Genomic DNA, 18187 nt, shown 5'->3' with positions numbered 1-18187 from the left:
ATTTTCTCGTTGGCCGTCACATGTCGACCAATTAGGGTTGCAATTCAGATAGAAATCATCTGTTCACTTTTCATGATGAGAGGGGGGGGGGATGCTCAGAACACACCGGGGTGTCGGATGTACTCTGTTCATGTTCACACATCCCACTCCACGGGGGATTTCAGTTTGAATCGGCATCCTGGGACCATATCTTTGTGGTGATGCATTCAGTTTGATGTGACAGTCAAGCCACTAACTTAATCCACCAACGAGCCGTATTTTATAAAACTGCAACAAATTTAACTGCACAGTGGCACTCTGTGTTGTGATCATATTGTTGCCTTTGAGGCTATCTAATTTGTGGAGATGCGCTTGCGCAATATCTGCTCTTCTCTCGGGCTGTCTTTTGACGCAATCCTGCTAAGAGATTAGTGCAGGTACACGGCATACTGAGCAGTGTGTGTTGTCTGAAGGTCAAGGTTGCATATGGGTAGATAAATCAAAACATTGTTGTGTCGTTGTGCGGCATGGCCAAGGTAATGGAGTTCTTTAAAATAGCTTTCAACTTTATCAGCTTCCAAGGATTCTGGTGGGTTTTTTTTATTTTGTAAAAAAATGTGTACAGCTAAAAGTGAAAGTCGGTGGCAGGAAAGTGGCTCCCCGAGTTTCTGCGAGCCATCCGAGCAGCCTTGTCGCTCATGGCTCCCTGCTCCGTCTACGTCTCCTCGGTGGCTCTCTTTGCCGCCGTTGGCCGTGCCCAGTGGTTTTGTTTGTGGATCACACGACGGCGCATGCGGGGCTTCCACCACCGCGTCTCTCTTGCACTGCGCTGTGAACCTCGGCGGGGTGGACTTTGGCCCACGTCAGTGGCGAGTGATACTCGAACAGGTCCCGGGCCCGTTTGCTAGTCGTTCAAACTGTCGTGAGAAGTAAGTGGGCTTGGGCAGGACACGCTGCTTGAAGGATTGATGGGCGGTGGTGCAGGTGAGAGAGATGCACGCCACTTGCCCAACAGAACTGTGGGAACATTTAAAAAACAAATAAATACAGGAACTTGGCTCCAGGAGTGAGAGATGAGACAACAACAAAAAGTACATACTTATTTATTTATTACATGAAGGCATGTTGCATTTGTATTGCAGTAGGTCCTTGGTGAATTGTTCAAATCTCACGGTAAAGCACATTCATCAAGGAAGTATTAGGCAGATAGTCATCATTCAATTGCAAAATGCAATTAATTCTGAAGATATCTTGTAGATTTATATCTAGGTGGTGTGTCATGGCCTGTCCCGGGAAAGTTTGAAGCCTCGTTCATTAACGTGGTAAGGCTTTCATGGTAACGGTCAAGCGTGTCATTACGGCCCTATAATGATGTCACCGTGACGTACAATGTGAATTACATGTGTACACGTAATTCCTCTTAAGTGCAAGTGCAAGTAAAATAAAAGGCAGAGAGAATCCGTTGAGAGCGTTTTCGCTCTCCTCCGAGAGCCACGTTTCTAATGTCTCATCATCCCACGTGGAACCACCGAGCCAGATGGCGGATTATCACCGTGTGCACAGGGCACAAATCAAACGCACAATTAGCAAAGAGCAATGAAGCGGCGGCACGTGCGCGTTTCACAGAGTTGTTTTTTCCAGTCCGGCGTGCGTCACGCGCGGCCAAAGAGCGCCGCTCTCGTAGATTGCTCCCCGACAGAAGTTCATCTACACGGTGCGCGGAACGCCACGGCATCGAGATACGTTACCGGTATTGAATATTTAAACGCGCGGCAAACCGAACGAACGGGGTGCTGTTGCATGCGCATTGTGTGCGTATGCCGTGGTCATGCGGAAAAAAGAGCTGCTATTTTTGGTAATGGGGGTGGAGCAGGTGGGCAGCTTCTGTGCACACAGATGGCAGGTGCACGTGGGCGCGTGGGAATAGGAAGTGCACGCACGCGTAAAACGATTGTGACTGTCCGACAACGTCGGTGTAACCGGCAAATGTCAAGCGAGCGAGTCACGTCTAAGTGCTCGTGGCTAGTTGGGCGTCGGCAGATGTCATGAGCGGTGAGCGTCCGCATGGGCACGGCGCCATCGCTCATTGCTTCCGGTGTATTGAATGCGTGCGTGTCTTTAGCCGAATGCGCACGTGTGTCTGCGTGTATGTTGGGGTTGTTTTTGTTGCGTTATCAGTAGCCGCGTGCAGAAAAATGTGACCGGTTTGCCACACGCGAGTGGTGAATGTGAGACTTTTTAAAACTGCGTTTTGGTTGTCGGCACACTGGACTTGCAACCCAGAGGGCATCGGTTGGACTCCATCTCTCGGCACGACAGTTGAAACGATGGTGCAAGATTCTTAAATCCTCCCCCCCCCCCCCCACTGCCTGTTTTCACCCAGCAGCTATTCAAATGGGTTCCCAACAGTCGATCAGTATGTCGTGCGTGGTGGGGTAAACTGTGGGCTGTGCCTACCTCTTCCAAGGCATATGGCCAGTAAGTAAGAGTACACCAAATTTCCTCGAGAGCAGCGGTTCTTAACCTTTACTGCAGCCTTGCACCCCTTTCATTCTCACTCGTTAAAATGTGTTACTATGTTAATAAACACACAGGTTTGATTAAACAACATAGTTGTACTTACATGCCTGGTGCTGAATTTGTATTTCCATTATTTACCTTCTAAAAGAAATCTGTCCGTGTCTCACACTCCCAGGAGGAAGGGCATCTCGCACCCCAGGTTAAGAGCCACTCCTCTCGTGCCTCCTTCCTCAGAGGCCCTTCTGCCAGCAGTGGCGTGAGCGAGCTGTGGAAGGGTTGTGCCCTCGCCTTTGAATTGACAAACGAGAGCATGTGTGCATGAGCCGCTGTGCGGTTCGTACGTTGGCACGTGCTAACCGGTGCATTAATTCGCGTCTAATCGAGTTTGTAACCAGCCAATAGACTAATCACGGCTCATGATGATGATGATCATTGTTATTATATCGCTTGTTTACCCAAGAAAGCCTCATTGAGTCTCAAGAACTTTTTCAGGAGGGTCCTGCAAATAATGTAGCAGTTGGAGGGCCACGTTGCTGTTTGTAATCCCAAATGAGTAATTTACAGGTCATATTTTCAGCATTGGAATGTTTGTCCAATACAACTATGGTGCGCATGCTTGTTTAGGTAGGGAAGGGAACCCGAAAACTCTTGAGGAAACTCATGCAGGGCGACAGGGTGACAACTCACAAACTCCACACAGCTTCCCGAGTCACGAGTTGAACCCAAGCGTTTCATGTGGTGAGGCACAAGTGTTATCACTGAGCCACTCGGCCGCCCCATGATCATGAGATGTTTTTCATTGGGGTTTTGAGGAAGAAATCTGTGTACTCAGTTCCGCTCGCTGCTCTCCGATTGCGTTTTCCTGTGGAACGTAAAAGGACCGCTTGCTGTGCTTTAGGATTGTGATGAATTGATTTACCTTGATTCTTGCGCTCGTGATACACGGCAATAAATCGTGCATGTGACGATCGATTATTTGTTACGTGTGCAAGTGTTGCCAAATAATCACCACGTCACGCTCGGCGTGGGGAGGCCCCCATCCAGCAGTCCAGGGACGAAGGGCTATGCCTCGCACCTTGGGAATTTTGAATGTCTCAGTGTAAATGAGAAATGGTAAAATGCCCGCAGCATACCGCAAGCGTAGTTATTGAGTTTTATTGGTTTTCAGCGCAGGTAAAACCCATTGGGCAATACATCCTCATTTTCAGTGGGGACCTGGTTAGCACCTTGGTAACCTGTTTACAGCAAAAGACACGAACAAACCCAATCCACAAACAACTGTACATCATGAGCAGATTGCAGACGGCAAGGTCGTGCATCAACATCGCGCCACCAGCACTGGCACGTGGTGCATAACGAAGTTGCGTTTTAATTTCTTTCTCTGATTATTTTTTTACGGGTGCTTTTCATTAAAGAAAACCATGTGACCCGTAATAGGATCAGTGCGGGGTGGCGCAGTGTTTGTCAGCAAAACACAGTGGCGTTATTGTCCTGTACAATGCTCCCCCTCTGCCTGCGTGCACGCCCCCCCAACCCACCGCTGCCCTGAGATGCATGGGGGGGGGGCTGCCCATGGGTTTACAGCGCCTGGGGGGGGGGCTATCCGAGCCAGTTTTTCTGATATGCGATGTTTTTTGTTTTCAAACTTTACAACGAAGGTTAAAAGTGTAAAATGCATTTGCGCTGTCCGCGCACATTTCTGTAACGGCTCTTGTAGACCTGGTACAATATGGACAGCATTCGAGTATCAAGCTGTGTTGCTCCAATAAACTGACTCGAGAAATCCGGCCACATTGATCAAAGGTTTATTGCCAAAATGTGCCGATAAAAACACCAGCACTGTGTGTGACATCCTCTGGTTGCGCGGCTTGGAAGGTAAAGGCGCAGCCCTGCAATTGCGCACTCGCGCCACTGTCGGCGGAAGGGCCTCCGCTAGAGGGAGCTCTGGAGGGTATTTGGTCTACTCTTCCACGCTGACCAGACGTGTTGGAAAAGGAGGGAGTGCCCACACTTTACCCCACCACACTCCACCTGCAGATCGACTGTGCTGGGTGGACAGAGGTGGCGGGGGAGGGGGGGATTTAAGAAACAGGCATCGATGTTTCAACTGCAGTGCAGGGAGATGGATTCGAACCCGCTGGGTTGCAAGTGCGGCGTAATAACCATTACACCGCAGTGTCAGGTCCCGTGTTATCGCAAATTCAATTGTTACTTTGACAAACGTGGGAAACTCCATGGGTGGGCATGACCCGTTGCCCTCGCGGCTGCTGGTCGGCGTGGATTTTTCGAGTGAAACGGACTCGGGCGCGTGGGTAACGCGTGCGTTGACTCGTGTTTGTGAGAGTCGATGATCCACTCGTGAAAGGGCGCGGTCACGGTTGTGGAGCTAACGGAGTCGTACGAATGGGGGACAACGAACGAAAGGCGTTGCGGCACGCGAGACGACAAACACAAACGAGGCCCGCAGTTCTGTAGTACTAATGAGACGTGCAGCACGGAGAGCGTTGAAGAAGCAAGACGGACAGCTCATGCGATTCCTGACTCTGGTGCCCTTCTGTGGAGAGTCGGTGTTTCTCCCCCTGTTCTGCAAGGCCTTCTTTTAAGTTATTCGGTTCCCTCCCATAGCTAAAAAAACATACAATGTTCTTGGTATTAATAATAATAATGCAATTTATAATGCACGCAAATTTGCGGGCGTAACGGCTGCAACTCAGAGGCGCGGAGCCAAGCTCAGAGTCGCTCGAAAGCATGGTTGTAGAGGTGAGTTTTTAAGTGTCTCTTGAAGGAGGCGATTGAGGGGATGCTGCGAATGTGCAGAGGGATAGCGTTCCAGACTGTTGGGGCTGCCACCGAGAAGCGGCGCATAGACGTGACCATTCTGGATCTTGGTATCAAGAGGAGGTCGTGTGAGTCGCGCTGCGCAGGCCAAAAATCCCAGTGCAAATTTTTTTGCTGTGAATTACTTGATCGTGATTACACAGCAGCAGCAACATCGTCCCGACTGTGAAAATGTGGCAGGACCCTCCTGAAAAAACGTCATGAGCTTTCCTGGGTAAAGGAGTTAAATAACAGCATGAAAATGCCTCTCCCTCCCCACCCTCGTACCTCCCCACCCTCCCCTCCTACCTCCCCACCCTCCCCTCCTACCTCCCCACCCTCCCCACGTTATTGTTGTGCAGACACCCGCCGGGCAAAAGAACGGCGCTGCTCTCTCGGCAGACGGAGACGGCGGCGACTGCCTACCCATGGTGCCCCTGGCCCAGGAGAACGGGGATGCCAAGGTGACATCAGTCTGTGGCTCTGTAAGGTTGGGCCCGGGCACGGCTTGAGTACAGAATGTGCGGGAGTGCCGCTAGTTGGTGCTGCCCTTAGGGTGCGTGGAACATAGTTCTACACGTCAGTGTCATGTGCGCGTGCGGTTTGGGGCAAAAATTATATGGGCGGTCTGCATCTTAAGACAGTCAGATTTACAACGATCCACATTTACAATGTTTGTATCATGCCACCGTGGATGATTTACGCCGATTTACAACGATCCACATTTACAATGTTTGTATCATGCCACAGTGGATGATTTACGATGCAGAAAATTGGTATGCGTCACATCTTCCGACACTACTCCAAACACATTTGATAGGAGTCAGTCTAGTTTTTTCTGATGTGGCTTGGCGTGGAGCTTGTGTTATTCTCGAGTGTTTTTCGTTCATCTTTACCTATTTTTCCCTGTTAAATATCGCTGGTAAAAGTGAAAAAACACATCGGCAAGTGGATATTCTGTCTATGGGAAAGTCCGATTGTATAATGATCCGATTTACAACGGCGGGGTTTCCAGGAACGCATTGCATCGTAAAAGCAGGGGGACAGACTATATATGGAAACTAAAAACTTGGTTATCTACGAAACGAAATGTATTTTCAGTTGGCCGTTCTTGTAATATGTTTTGACATTTGAAACGCTGAAATGTTTCAAGTGGTTTCTAGCTCAAACAAGCATGGAGGGGTTTCTACATATCTGTGACGGGGGCGAGTCGTGTGTTCCTGTGCATCTAGTTTAACCCTGTGTGAACTCAACAGAGCAGGATGAGTCTCATTCGCAAATGTGACCTTCGTCACCAAAATGACAAAAGTGCAAATAAAAGTACAAAAATTAAGCGATGAGAAATTGGACGTAGAACAACGGCATGACAAAATGATAATAAAAGTTTTTTTTTACGAACAAAAATAAGTTTGTTCATTAAAGCTGGCTTCTACGAATGATTCTTTAAAAAAAAACATTCATAGTAAAAGTAAATGAGAGCATCATATTCGGTTCAGGGTAATTATTGCCCTCGTACGTTAACAGACAAAGGGTCTATGACTATGGGAACCTCATTTGCCAGTAAAAATATGATAATTGGTTTTTTACCCTTCTATCTGGCAACAAAACTGACACCTTTTTACATGGAGTCATGTTGCCAGATAGAAGGGTAAAAAACCAATTATCATATTTTTACTTGCAAATGAGGTTCCCATAGTGTAGATGCTTGCCCCGAGCTCTCATACTCTGATGGTGCATTGTCTTTGAGTTGTGCGCCTTTTGGCGTCATCTGGTCCAACCCATGTGAGACTAGGCTCTAAGGAAAGCTGTCTCGGGTGTGGACCAATCAACTTCAAGGACAGTGCACATTATCAGAGTTATGTTATTTTGTTTGTATTATGACTGCAGGTATTGCGGTCTATGCAAACATGACTCCTTGTAAAAAGGTGTCAGTTTTGTTGCCAGATAGAAGGGTAAAAAAACAATTATCAGGGTCTATGACGTCAAATACATCTGCAAGGGAAGCTTTCGCAATGAATCGACAGCTCCGCGTCCGGTTGCAATTGAGCTGGGAGAGGAAACGGAGATGTCTAATGAAGCGAGGGAATTCCAGGGGTTTGGGGCATGAGCAGAGGGATACGAGGTGAGAAGCGTGCGCTGGGACACCACAGTTGACGTCCCATAAGGTGATGTTTAAGTTCATAAAACCCCAGGGAGGTGGCGGCGCAAGCTCGTGATCCAACGCCGCGGAGGTGTTATGCCCTGGTTTGCCAGGAGAAGGCGATGACAGCGACAATGTGTACTTCCATCTGTTCCGTCTGAATGGGATAGTGTTTTTCCCCTCGCGTGCGTAGGTTTTTTCTGGGTACTCCGGTTTCCTCTGGCATGTTAAACGCTCATTAATTGGCGGCGAACACCTCAATATATGGAGGAGTGCAGAGCTTGGACGGTTGTTGATGCTGGCTCATTGCATGGCTGCCTTCTTGCTTGTCTGTGGTTCGTACAATGTGCACCGTGTTACAATTTTAATTTACATTATTATTAATAATGATAAGGGATCTTTGGCCTTCTCCCAGCCCTGCCACACTGGCACAGATCTCGCTGTATCATAACCGGGATCACAGTGGCCACGAAAATTTGGAATTTGAATACAATGCCGCGTAAAATCTTGGCATTGGCCATAGAAATAACATACGTTAGATTTCAAAATGGTTGTTTGAGCTTTTTTAAAATATATCTACAAATATAATACAATGTTTTAGTCGAGTACTACTTCTGATTCCGTGACTTTCTGTATAACTACTGAATTACCCTGACGGAATAGTAGTAGCCCTAATTATGACACTATGTTACACATGTGTTCATATGTGGGGTTATTTGACCATACTTCACGACATGGGTCAGTGCGTTTTGGTAAAGATGGTTATCATAGACTTGGGGACATAGAATTACAGTACAACAATGCATTATTTTCTCCTGCCGTATGTTGCCCACGACCTCCATCACCAGTTTTCCGCAAGATGGTCACCCGTCCGAGCATTATCCAGGCTCAGACCTGCTTAGCTTCTGAGATCTGATGAAATGGGGCGGAGTGCGGGTGACATCGGCACGTTGAGAGATCTATCCGCGTGTGTGTTTGTGCGCACAAGTCGTAAATAGTTGTGGCTGTCACATGGAGCTGTGTACGGGATGACATCATGGCAGCGTGAGACCGGGCAAGGGCACAACATGAGAACAAACAATCATCTGGGATGGTTTTTTTATTGCCATGAGAGCGGGTGAAATATAATAACGGCCATACATTTTGCATGCGTTCGATGTTTGGAGTAATGTCAGATTCATATCAATTTCAAAGAACAGCTTGGGGCAATGTTCTGAAGGGAAGTAATGTTTGGCACGAACAATATGTTCATTAGGTTGTTATTCATAAATTGGAGCAGTCAAATGAATCCTGTTGTAAGATTTTGCCCAAGTTTTTGCCGCGCCTTATTTTGCACAGCAAAATTGAACGGCACGTCGGTGTGCTGCGGCTTGTGTGACGTTTGTGTACGGTCAGTTCTTTATTATGTTTAAACATAGTTGCTGAGTACAGGGACTCTTCTACTTACAAACATTCAACTTACGGATTTTCAGAGATGCGAACGAACTTGTCCGTATGTCCAGTTGCCTGTTTCGGACCGAGAGTCAACCGCCGCGCAATAGATGGCGGTGGTGGCATCTACATCTGCAGAACGTCATACAACTTTGAAAGCCATTCCCCGAGTTTAGTGTACATGCCGCACAACATGTTTGGAATATACCGGAGTAAAGTTTGACTTACAAACAAATCGACTTATGAACAGACCTGGAACCTAACTCGGTCTCTATACAGCCAAAGGGCTCAAAACATCAAGCGGTCAGCCACAAACAGCACTATAAAAGTTTAACACGTAGGCTTTCATGACCAATATTCATAATAGAGGTTTTTGGGTTAGATTGCGTAAGTAAAAATGTGTCGTTAAACACGCCACCACCCTATGAAAACAACCCAACCGGTCATGGATATCCATTGTACTTTATATACCTACATTAACCCCTTCCCCCCTCTGGTCTTCGCACCTGATTGGCTCACAAGTGACGACATCAAATGTATCCCTCCGTTTAAGGCCGAAACAGGAGGATTTCACCAGAACTCAGGCTGTATCCTGATGAGGATGGTTGTAATTTGTGGCGAAACGTCACGGTACTCGAACTGTGAATGTTGTGGGTTTACTCTCCAACACATCGGTGTGCTGAACCAGTCACGAATTAGCACGTTCTGTTTACGTGACAAACCTTACTAATTGGCTGTGTCGGGTGTTGGCGGGTTTTACGACGAATTTATAATTACGCGATCTAACCCAAAAGCCTCTTAGGGATGAGTACTATCAAAGGTGTAAGAGACGTGATTTTGAGCTTGGTTATTTAAAGAGCCCCCCCCCCCTCCCAACTCCCGGAGATACTCGCCACAACTTGAGAAACACCGGGGAGATGTCGGCACAATCCTGGACAAGTTTGGAGAGCGCCATATCTGAGACGCCGTCCGAAGGGTTGCGGATGAGAAGGTCGTCAGAGAGACGTCCACGAAACCTCGGCTGTCTGAGACAACCTTCGACATCTTGGAGGAGAAGGCCAGAGCATGCGAGAGGGGTGGCACTGCTGAACTCCAATGTTTAGGGGTTCCCCAAAAACCAGCGCTGTCTCTGACCACGTGATTTTGAAGACCTCCTCTGTGTCGGGATAAACTATCTTCTTTGCGGGCGGGGCATAGGCGCCTAACTTGTGTGTGTGGTCCCTTGCTGGGTCACAGGTGCTCACGAACGGGTCCGTGCCAGGCACAGAGGAGGAGGAGGAAGTGTCCGTGTTGGTGGGAACGCTCAATAAGCAAAATGGAGAAGCCAGGGTGAGGCTGTGTGTGTCTAAAAGCGGAGTGTTCATGGTTGATGAGGATGATGATTGTGATTGGGAATGAATGCGCGCACGTGTGTGTGTATGTGGGGAGTGGTGGCACAGTGGTTGGCACACTGTGCTGCAACCCAGCGATTCGAGTTAAACCGTGATGGTAACTGTGGGTGTTGTGGTTGTCGTGGTAATGGTGATGGCACGGTGTGGCCAGCAGCGCTCGCTGTTGGGACTGGAGCCGCACGCACCGGAGTCTGCCACCCCGCAGCGCCGTCCCTACGACATGATTTACACGATCGAGGACGTGCCGCCGTGGTACCTGTGCATCCTCCTTGGCTTCCAGGTACCGCCTCTTCCCTGCGCCCGTGCAGCCACCCACGACCGTCAGCTGTCGCGAGCGTTTGACGAGACGGCAGAGAGCGGACTAAAGCACTTCCTCGGCTCGTGAGGGTTCATTGTTGATGCCCGAGGCTCAGAAAGGCAGGCAACAGCACTCTCAGGATTCTTAGGTTGGGGTCAATTCAAGTGTAGGAGCGCAGGCTGTAACGGCGCGTGGTGGCGGCATCCACCCTCCGGCGCCAACCCCGAGGGGTCCCCTCTTGGCAAAGCTCCCAAGCGAGAGCCCCCCCCCCCCCCGTACCATCCCCGAGTCTGGAGAGCGGCGACCATTGCTTGTTTCAAATGATATTGAGAGATCTTTAACATCCACTGCGAAACCGAGGCGCATAATGCTACGGTGAATCTATTCGCGTTAATAACCAGGGGGCTGCTCACTGGATTCGAATGGCAAACCTCTGCAGCGAGTGGCGAACGTGCTCCTGCCGGGCCACGTCACCGCCCCAAAGTACAACTCGCGATTCCATGAACCCATCGAAAACGTACGTCCCTCGAGCCACCGGCACGCACCCTGGTTGACGTCGCCGTCTCCTCCTCTCCTCCTCCACCAGCACTACCTCACCTGCTTCAGCGGCACCATCGCGGTGCCGTTCTTGCTGGCCGACGCGCTGTGCGTGGGCTTCGACCAGTACGCCATCAGCCAGCTCATCGGCACCATCTTCTTCTGTGTGGGCATCACCACCACGCTGCAGACCGTCTTCGGATGCCGGTGAGAGACGTCTCAACCCGGTCCTTCTTTACTGTCGCCACCTCCCCCCCCCCCGCCCGCCAGGCCCTCCTCTGTGGCTCGTTGCAACCCCTCTGTGATACAGTGCAACGTAGGACTCGCTCTCCTGGATTGTTTCATCTCGTCTATGCTGTGTTCAGCCACCACACTGTATGTGTTACAGCAACACACTGACTCGACCACCCACCCACTCGCCCACTCACTCAACCACTCCATTCACCACACTGCAGGTCACAACACTTTTCTCTCTCTTTCCTCGGACTGAAAAACTTTGAAATTCCCTCCCATTGTCTAGTTTTCTCAAGCCCTTCTTAACCGTCCTCATATGTGCTCAGAAACTGTGTTCAAAATACATGACAGTACATTTGCATTCATATAGCTTCTAAACGAGGCTGCACCTCAGGATGCTGCACAGAAAGAAAAGCATTTTCATTTTATAGAGATGCAGCGAACAGAGGAAACTGTCCTGAGCTTGGACTTGAACAAGGGCAGGGAGTTGAGAGCATAGATATCTGTGCAATAGGAAATCCAAACTCCTCACACGTGTCAGCCATGGGGGTTGTTACGAGGGGGGGGGGGGGGAAAGGCGCAGGACCGGTTCAGATGTCACTCGCCAACGACGTTGGCGGCGGCCCTGGTAATCGATAGCGACGCTCAGGAGCCACGGCGACTCGCAATTTATGAGCGGCTCAGTGTCGGCGACCTCGCGTACACGATGCTGCTCGTGCGTCCCCGGTCGCGAGTTGCGCAGCGCGGCCCGTTGTCTTCTTTCCTGGGTGCCCAAGAAGTGTGCTCTGGATGTAAGGTACCCCAGCGGATAATCCCCGTGAAAGCCCTGACCTAATCCCTTGCTATTAAATGTACCTTTGTGCTGCAAAGCGTATTACTTTCTCAGCTCTTGGCTCAGCGAGCGTTGGGTGTCAGGGATAACTAGGCCACGCTGCTAGGCGGCCAAATTGGAGTAATTCCACGAGTAATCGCGGTGCGGTGGCTGGTAGATGCTCTTCCTCCAGTGCGGTGTATTGTCGGGTGTCCTCGCAATACCGCGAGCAGATATAACGTGTCCCTAACATAACGAGGCTTTTCTGGGGAGCCCCAAAAATTGGAGAGAAAAAGAGGAAACTGGCATAAACGGAAGCTCAGGAATGAGCTTCCGTTAAACTGGCACAAGGCAAAGGCACGCGGCCTCGTGGTCGGCAACCCCACGTGTTCCCACTAAGCAGGTGCAAGAGGGCAATATACTATACTTTAGCAACAACACTGCATTTCAAATTGGAGCGTGCTCAGTAAGGCGAGTGGAATTATATTATCATGGGGTTTGTTCATAATGATAAACATGCACACGGTTTTTGTTAGACTCAGAGGCGTGGGAAAGCACAGCCAAGTGTGAAGGGCGCCAGAACCAGTGCTACCAACGATTGCCCAAGCTCTGAGGTCCTATATCGAGATGTTTGGGCAACTCCATTTCCGAGTGTTCACACTTGTGGAAGGAAACCGGAGTACCCAGAGGAAAACCCACAAATGTGAGGGGAAGGGGTAACATTAAATCCTCATATTGATGGTAAGTAACCCACTTGCTGTACTGCCATAACACCCTAGCAATCCGAGAGTCTGTGCACCACCAACCCTCGCTGCCTCGGCACATTACAAGCCACTTGCAGCATTATCCACCAGCGTAGCTCTCCGCTGGCGTGTTTGACAGCCCGATTCGTTCCGCGGTGAGGACAAGGTCCCAACCATGCTGACGTGACAAGGGAGAACACGGGCTGTGGCAAGGGAGAACACGGGCTGTGGCAAGGGAGAACACGGGCTGTGGCAAGGGGAGAGCTGGGTTGGGGAGGAGGGCTGCGTCGCTCACTCGCGTGTGCTGCCGCTCGCTGCGCAGGCTGCCGCTGTTCCAGGCGAGCGCCTTCGCCTTCTTGGCGCCGGCGCAGGCGATCCTCTCGCTGGACAAGTGGAAGTGTCCGGACACAGGTGCCCCACGCACGCACAGCTCCCCCACGCACGCACAGCTCCTTGCCTTGCACACAGGGCACGGGAGCACCGGTCACACCGGTCACACCGCTCACACCGCTCCTCACTTGCGTCAAGACAGTCATTTATTGATATCCACGAGTCTCAAGACTCTTGTCTCAGGAGGGTCCTGCTACATTAGGATGCTAGGCCAATTCCATGAATGGGAGTTTGGCTACGTGTGAGAAGAAACGAGAGAACTCGGAGCAAATCCACCCGATTATAGAAGGGAGATAACACCCAAGTTTCCACGTCGATGGGTTCATGAACCCACTTGCTGTACTGCTATATCCTGGCCACCAGGTGATCATTCATCTCATCATGTGACATCTATTGGCAAGTGGATTAACATTGGTATAAATAATCATCATTATTTTTGATAGAGCACCCTTTACGCCGCGGCGTGTCGGAGCGTTCAACACGTAATAAGTGGCTTGCATCGCACCTCAACACATTTGAAAGGGCACCCCCAATGGCAGCTGTCCTTTTGCGGCACAAGGCGACTCGGCACACAGTCTGCAAGCTGGCACTTAGTCCGCTGGTTGGGGGTGACGATGAGTGTTGTGTGTAATCCCAGTTGAGCAATTTGCGGTGTCATGTTTTCTAGACCTTGGCGCCGGCACAGAATGGCCTTCTCATTTCCAACGACGTTAGAAAGACGACGTTTTTTCATAACACATCTGTGTGGAGTGTAACAACTGGCTCCTGGTTCACGTTCCCCACCTGCGCGTGAGTCGTGTTAACGCGCTGCCCTTCTGCTCGTCTGTCTCTCCTCCCAGACGCCATGTTTGCGAACAGCACCACGCAGCCGCTGGACACGTCCGAGATTTGGCATCCGCGGATGCGCGAGGTACGACCACACCGGTCGGTCCCGTCCTGGCCTCCTCACCGGGGCGCGCGGCCGGGACAGGGCGAGAAGGCCGGGACAGGGCGAGCAGGCCGGGACAGGCCTGCCACTGCCCGAGGCGGTCGTGCCCCTTTGGTGTTGAGTGTCACCGTGGGTGTCATTAGGGTTTTGTGATGCATTATTTCATTTATATTTGTGAACATAGATATTTACTCGATGAGTAAGCCCATGTACATTAATGGAAATCAAACCATTTTAATTCTACCTTGAATTCTACGGGTTTGACAAAATTGTTAACGTAAAATAATATTGAGCGGTTGTAAATGTTTACAACCAGGTAAGGGCCCATTGAGAACAGAAGTTTTTGACAGAAGACATTAGTTTACTTGAGGACAGTGAAACTGTAAACCGGTTATGAAAACAACAGGCCTAAAAATACATAGTGAAGATATGTTCAGTGCAGTTAAGCAATAATATGTGGCCGAGTGGCTCAAAGGTCGGAGCACTGAGCCGGCAACGCTGAGAAGCCTGGGTTTAAGTCCGGATTTCGACAGCATGAGATTTTAGTTTGCCGGTCTGAGCCACCTGCATTAGAGGTTTACGTTCCGAACCAGACGTACATCAGTAACGACATTCGCTCTCCAGACACAGGCTTTTACTAAGGGAGTGAACCTTTCTGGAATAACACACCTGCAGAAGGTGGTTGATCTTTTAAAATTTTGGCGGAATGGTGAGAAGGGGCCCCACTGTGAAGAGCCTCGGGCAGCGGGTCTTGCTCTCAAGCTTTTATTGACCGCAATGACTTCCGTGGGCTATTGCTCGCAAGCCTGCACCCTATTGACCCCTTTTCACAATATTTTTTTATTAAATTTCATAATTTTTTGTATTGCTCTTGTTTACACAGGAAGACCGTTATTCAGAAGAGTACTGCCGTGTTTTGTAGAAAGGGGGGCGGGGGGGGGGACGCGGCTGCTCCTGTGTAAATCCCATTTGAATAATCTTTCAGCATTGGGATGTTTGGCCAATACAGGTTACATTCTATGGAGGGGGGGGGGGTTCCTATTGGAGGAAACTGGAGAACCCCGAGGAAACCCATACGGAACGGGAGGAGAAACGATCAACTCCGCAGAGAAAAGCGCCGTATATGTGAATGGAAGCCAGGTGCATATTGCCATGAGGCACGAGAGTTACCACGGCGCCAACATTCAATAAAAATGGGAGGATTTTTTTTGGAATGTTTTAAGCGCTGAGCCAAAATAAAATATACGACTTTCCCCACGCACACCTTTGTTAGACTGTAGGCGTGTTGCACAACAGGCGATGGTCAAACGCGACTGCTTGCTTGCTTCTGTTATGCAACATTACTGGGCCAGCTATAAATGCACTGATGCGTTCCTTTTCTGTGTAGTATTCGCCCTTTGGCGTTCTCTGGTCTACACTGGTGAGACTAGGCCCTAAAGAATGTTGTCTCTGGTGTAGACCAATCAGTTTCAAGGACAATCGATATATTATCAGAGCATGTTTTGTTTGCATGTTCACCACCAGTACGTGTGATTAATGCAGACATGATTCCTTGAAAAAGGTCTCTAGTTGGTGGTGTTTCAACATCTTAGCACCTGTTTTATTGCCAGAAAGGGTAAAACCGATTATTATTTTTCATACATCCCCATCCGACCAAGCACAGCCGAACGAGGTATTAGCTTACTTTTCCGAAGCAAACTGGCCACACAAATGATCGCTCAACAAAGTGGCTTATCATTTGGACATTTCTAGCAGCAACATAATCTAAATAATCACAATATAAGGGGGTGACACTCAATGCTCCGCACAGATGGATTTAATACATAAATACTGTCAATTAAATTATTGTGTGGACTGAGCCCAGTGCTTTCCTGCCATCTCCTGGCCAGCCTCACACCTGCAACATCTGCCAAGCTCTTGACCGTCACCCTTTAAGGCACCAGGCTCAGCCCTTCTCAACTTGTCAGATCAATTGCAGTCGATCACTCCTTGTTCTTCCATGATGAACGCAGGACAGGCTGGGAGGGTCTGTCCTGCATTTGTGTTACTAATGGAGTTTTGAACTCGTGTTGGATGGCCCAGAACACAGTAGGTGATTGTTTTTTTTCAGCAGGCTGGGAGAAGCGGTCCCTGAGTGAGAGCCCAACGGAGGACTCTCCAAGGCCCTTAGCAGGAAGCTGCACTTGAACACGCACATTACTGTTCGCCAAAAAAAACGCAAAAACTAATTAGAGCTCATCAGTAAAAAGTACAGAAGAGGTGATGCTTTGGGCAGTGGCCCTTCACAGCACGTTGAGAGGGCACTACCTCTCTGGCCTCTGTATGTGCTGTGACTCTACCTCTGGCCTTTCTGTTTGTAGTCAAAAGGAGCGGCCGATTGGGTCTGTGTCTCGGTGGCTGTACCGGCGATGGTGATGACGATTTTGTGGTGGTGTCTCGGTTGCGTTCGGAAGATCCAGGGCGCCATCATCGTGTCGTGCCTGGTGGAGGTGGTGATCGGGCTGCTGGGGGTCCCGGGCGTGCTGCTCGCCTACATCGGCCCGCTGACTGTGGCTCCCACCGTGTCGCTCATCGGCCTCTCCGTATTCCCGGCAGCCGGGGAGCGTGCCGGCAAGCACTGGGGCATCGCCATGCTGTGAGTCGCCGCCGGTGATGACCGCCCCACGGTGCGTGCCGCCTGTGCCTGCCTCCCGTGCCCTGCCCCCTTGGAGGGCCCACTGTCTAAATTACGTTTACTTTCAATGTGTAACGTCATATTGGCCCGGCGGTTTTGCAGACGTTGAGGTTCGATTCCGGCAGGCCTTCCTGGTTAATGCTGCGGTGTGTGTTAACTTGTAAATTCCGCACGCCATCTGCTGGACAGTCGACGTTAAAGAACCCCGGATGCAATTCTGAACGAGTTGGGTATTGTGTGTCGGCGTCTTGGTCCAAATTTTTACCAATTCGAAAAAATTACCCGCAAATTACTCACATCAATCGTTGTCCCCAACTGGAAGACTAATGCCCATTCACAAGTCACGTGCTGAGTCACCTGGTGCCACACGGGGAGAGCTGCCACTGGGGGTGCCCTTTCAAATGTCGCATGAGAGGTGACCTAAGTCACTGATCGTGTCTAAAGCGCTGCTAGACAACACCCATGTGTGAAGAACACTCCATCAAATACAAATCTATGTTATCTTAACTTGCGGTGCGTTTTCCTGTGTGCGTCGCGTGACTTGGGTGCTGCATGCGCACGTCTGACAGGACCATCGTGCTGGTGATCCTCTTCTCCCAGTACTTCCGTAACGTGCACCTGCCGCTGCTGGGCTACAAGCGTGGCAAGGGGTGGACCGTCTACAGGGTGCAGGTCTTCAAGATGTTCCCGGTTAGTGCCGCCCGCGGCTCCTGTGAGGCCCAAGTGGGGAGTGTTCTAAAGAGTGAGTCAGGGGTGTAATGATTATCTGGTTACATTGATTTTTTATTTATTCACGGTACATGCGTGGAATTACAAATCAGTTATCTTTTATTCGCGGGTACATGGTAGTGCTTATGGTGGTGTAAATCGATAGTCGACTCTTGATTATCTGGGGGGAGGGGTGGCTCGAATAAAACAACACACACCTAATGCAGAACACCAGTAAATTAGGATACAAAAATGTGTGTACCGTCTAGCTTCGTAGAATGGGGGAGAAGACTTAGAATGAGTCGTCTGTGTTCATGCTTCTCACGGTGATCGGTGACTTGCCGACGCGTTTACTCACGGCGACACCGGACGTTGACCCTCGATGAGTCGGGAGCAGATAAAGCAGTGAACGCGTGAAGACATTTCACGGATTTCTTCGCCAGCACGGTTATTCCGCAACCCAAATAGCCCACCCACGAGTGATCGAGAGTGAGCTGTAGATCGGTAGCGGGTTTCCACAATTACCTGAATAATAATTTTAATAGGGCACATTTGGTATTCGCGCCGTTCTCGCCTCCTCGTGTCC

General features: G+C 49.9%; 1 protein-coding gene across 4 annotated transcripts in view; it reads left to right on the top strand.

Moving 5' to 3' along the window:
- The window catches only part of LOC144732175 (solute carrier family 23 member 1-like), a 55356-nt gene that overhangs the window by 12840 nt on the left and 24329 nt on the right, over positions 1-18187 (top strand). Inside the window, exons 3-10 of one of the 4 annotated variants that reach the window (XM_078613522.1) lie at positions 5679-5801; positions 10124-10216; positions 10430-10558; positions 11163-11320; positions 13224-13312; positions 14131-14201; positions 16673-16854; positions 17463-17583. In XM_078613522.1, coding sequence (XP_078469648.1) covers positions 5679-5801; positions 10124-10216; positions 10430-10558; positions 11163-11320; positions 13224-13312; positions 14131-14201; positions 16673-16854; positions 17463-17583 — 966 coding nt within the window. The remainder of the gene's footprint in view (positions 1-5678; positions 5802-10123; positions 10217-10429; positions 10559-11162; positions 11321-13223; positions 13313-14130; positions 14202-16672; positions 16855-17462; positions 17584-18187) is intronic. The other 3 variants (XM_078613524.1, XM_078613523.1, XM_078613526.1) reach the window with 3 other exon arrangements.

Source organism: Lampetra planeri, chromosome 41, assembly GCF_965212315.1.
Source record: "Lampetra planeri chromosome 41, kcLamPlan1.2.h2, whole genome shotgun sequence".
Taxonomy (NCBI): domain Eukaryota; kingdom Metazoa; phylum Chordata; class Hyperoartia; order Petromyzontiformes; family Petromyzontidae; genus Lampetra; species Lampetra planeri.
The sequence above is the reverse complement of the archived record's forward strand: the minus strand, read 5'-3'. Positions and strand labels throughout refer to the sequence as shown.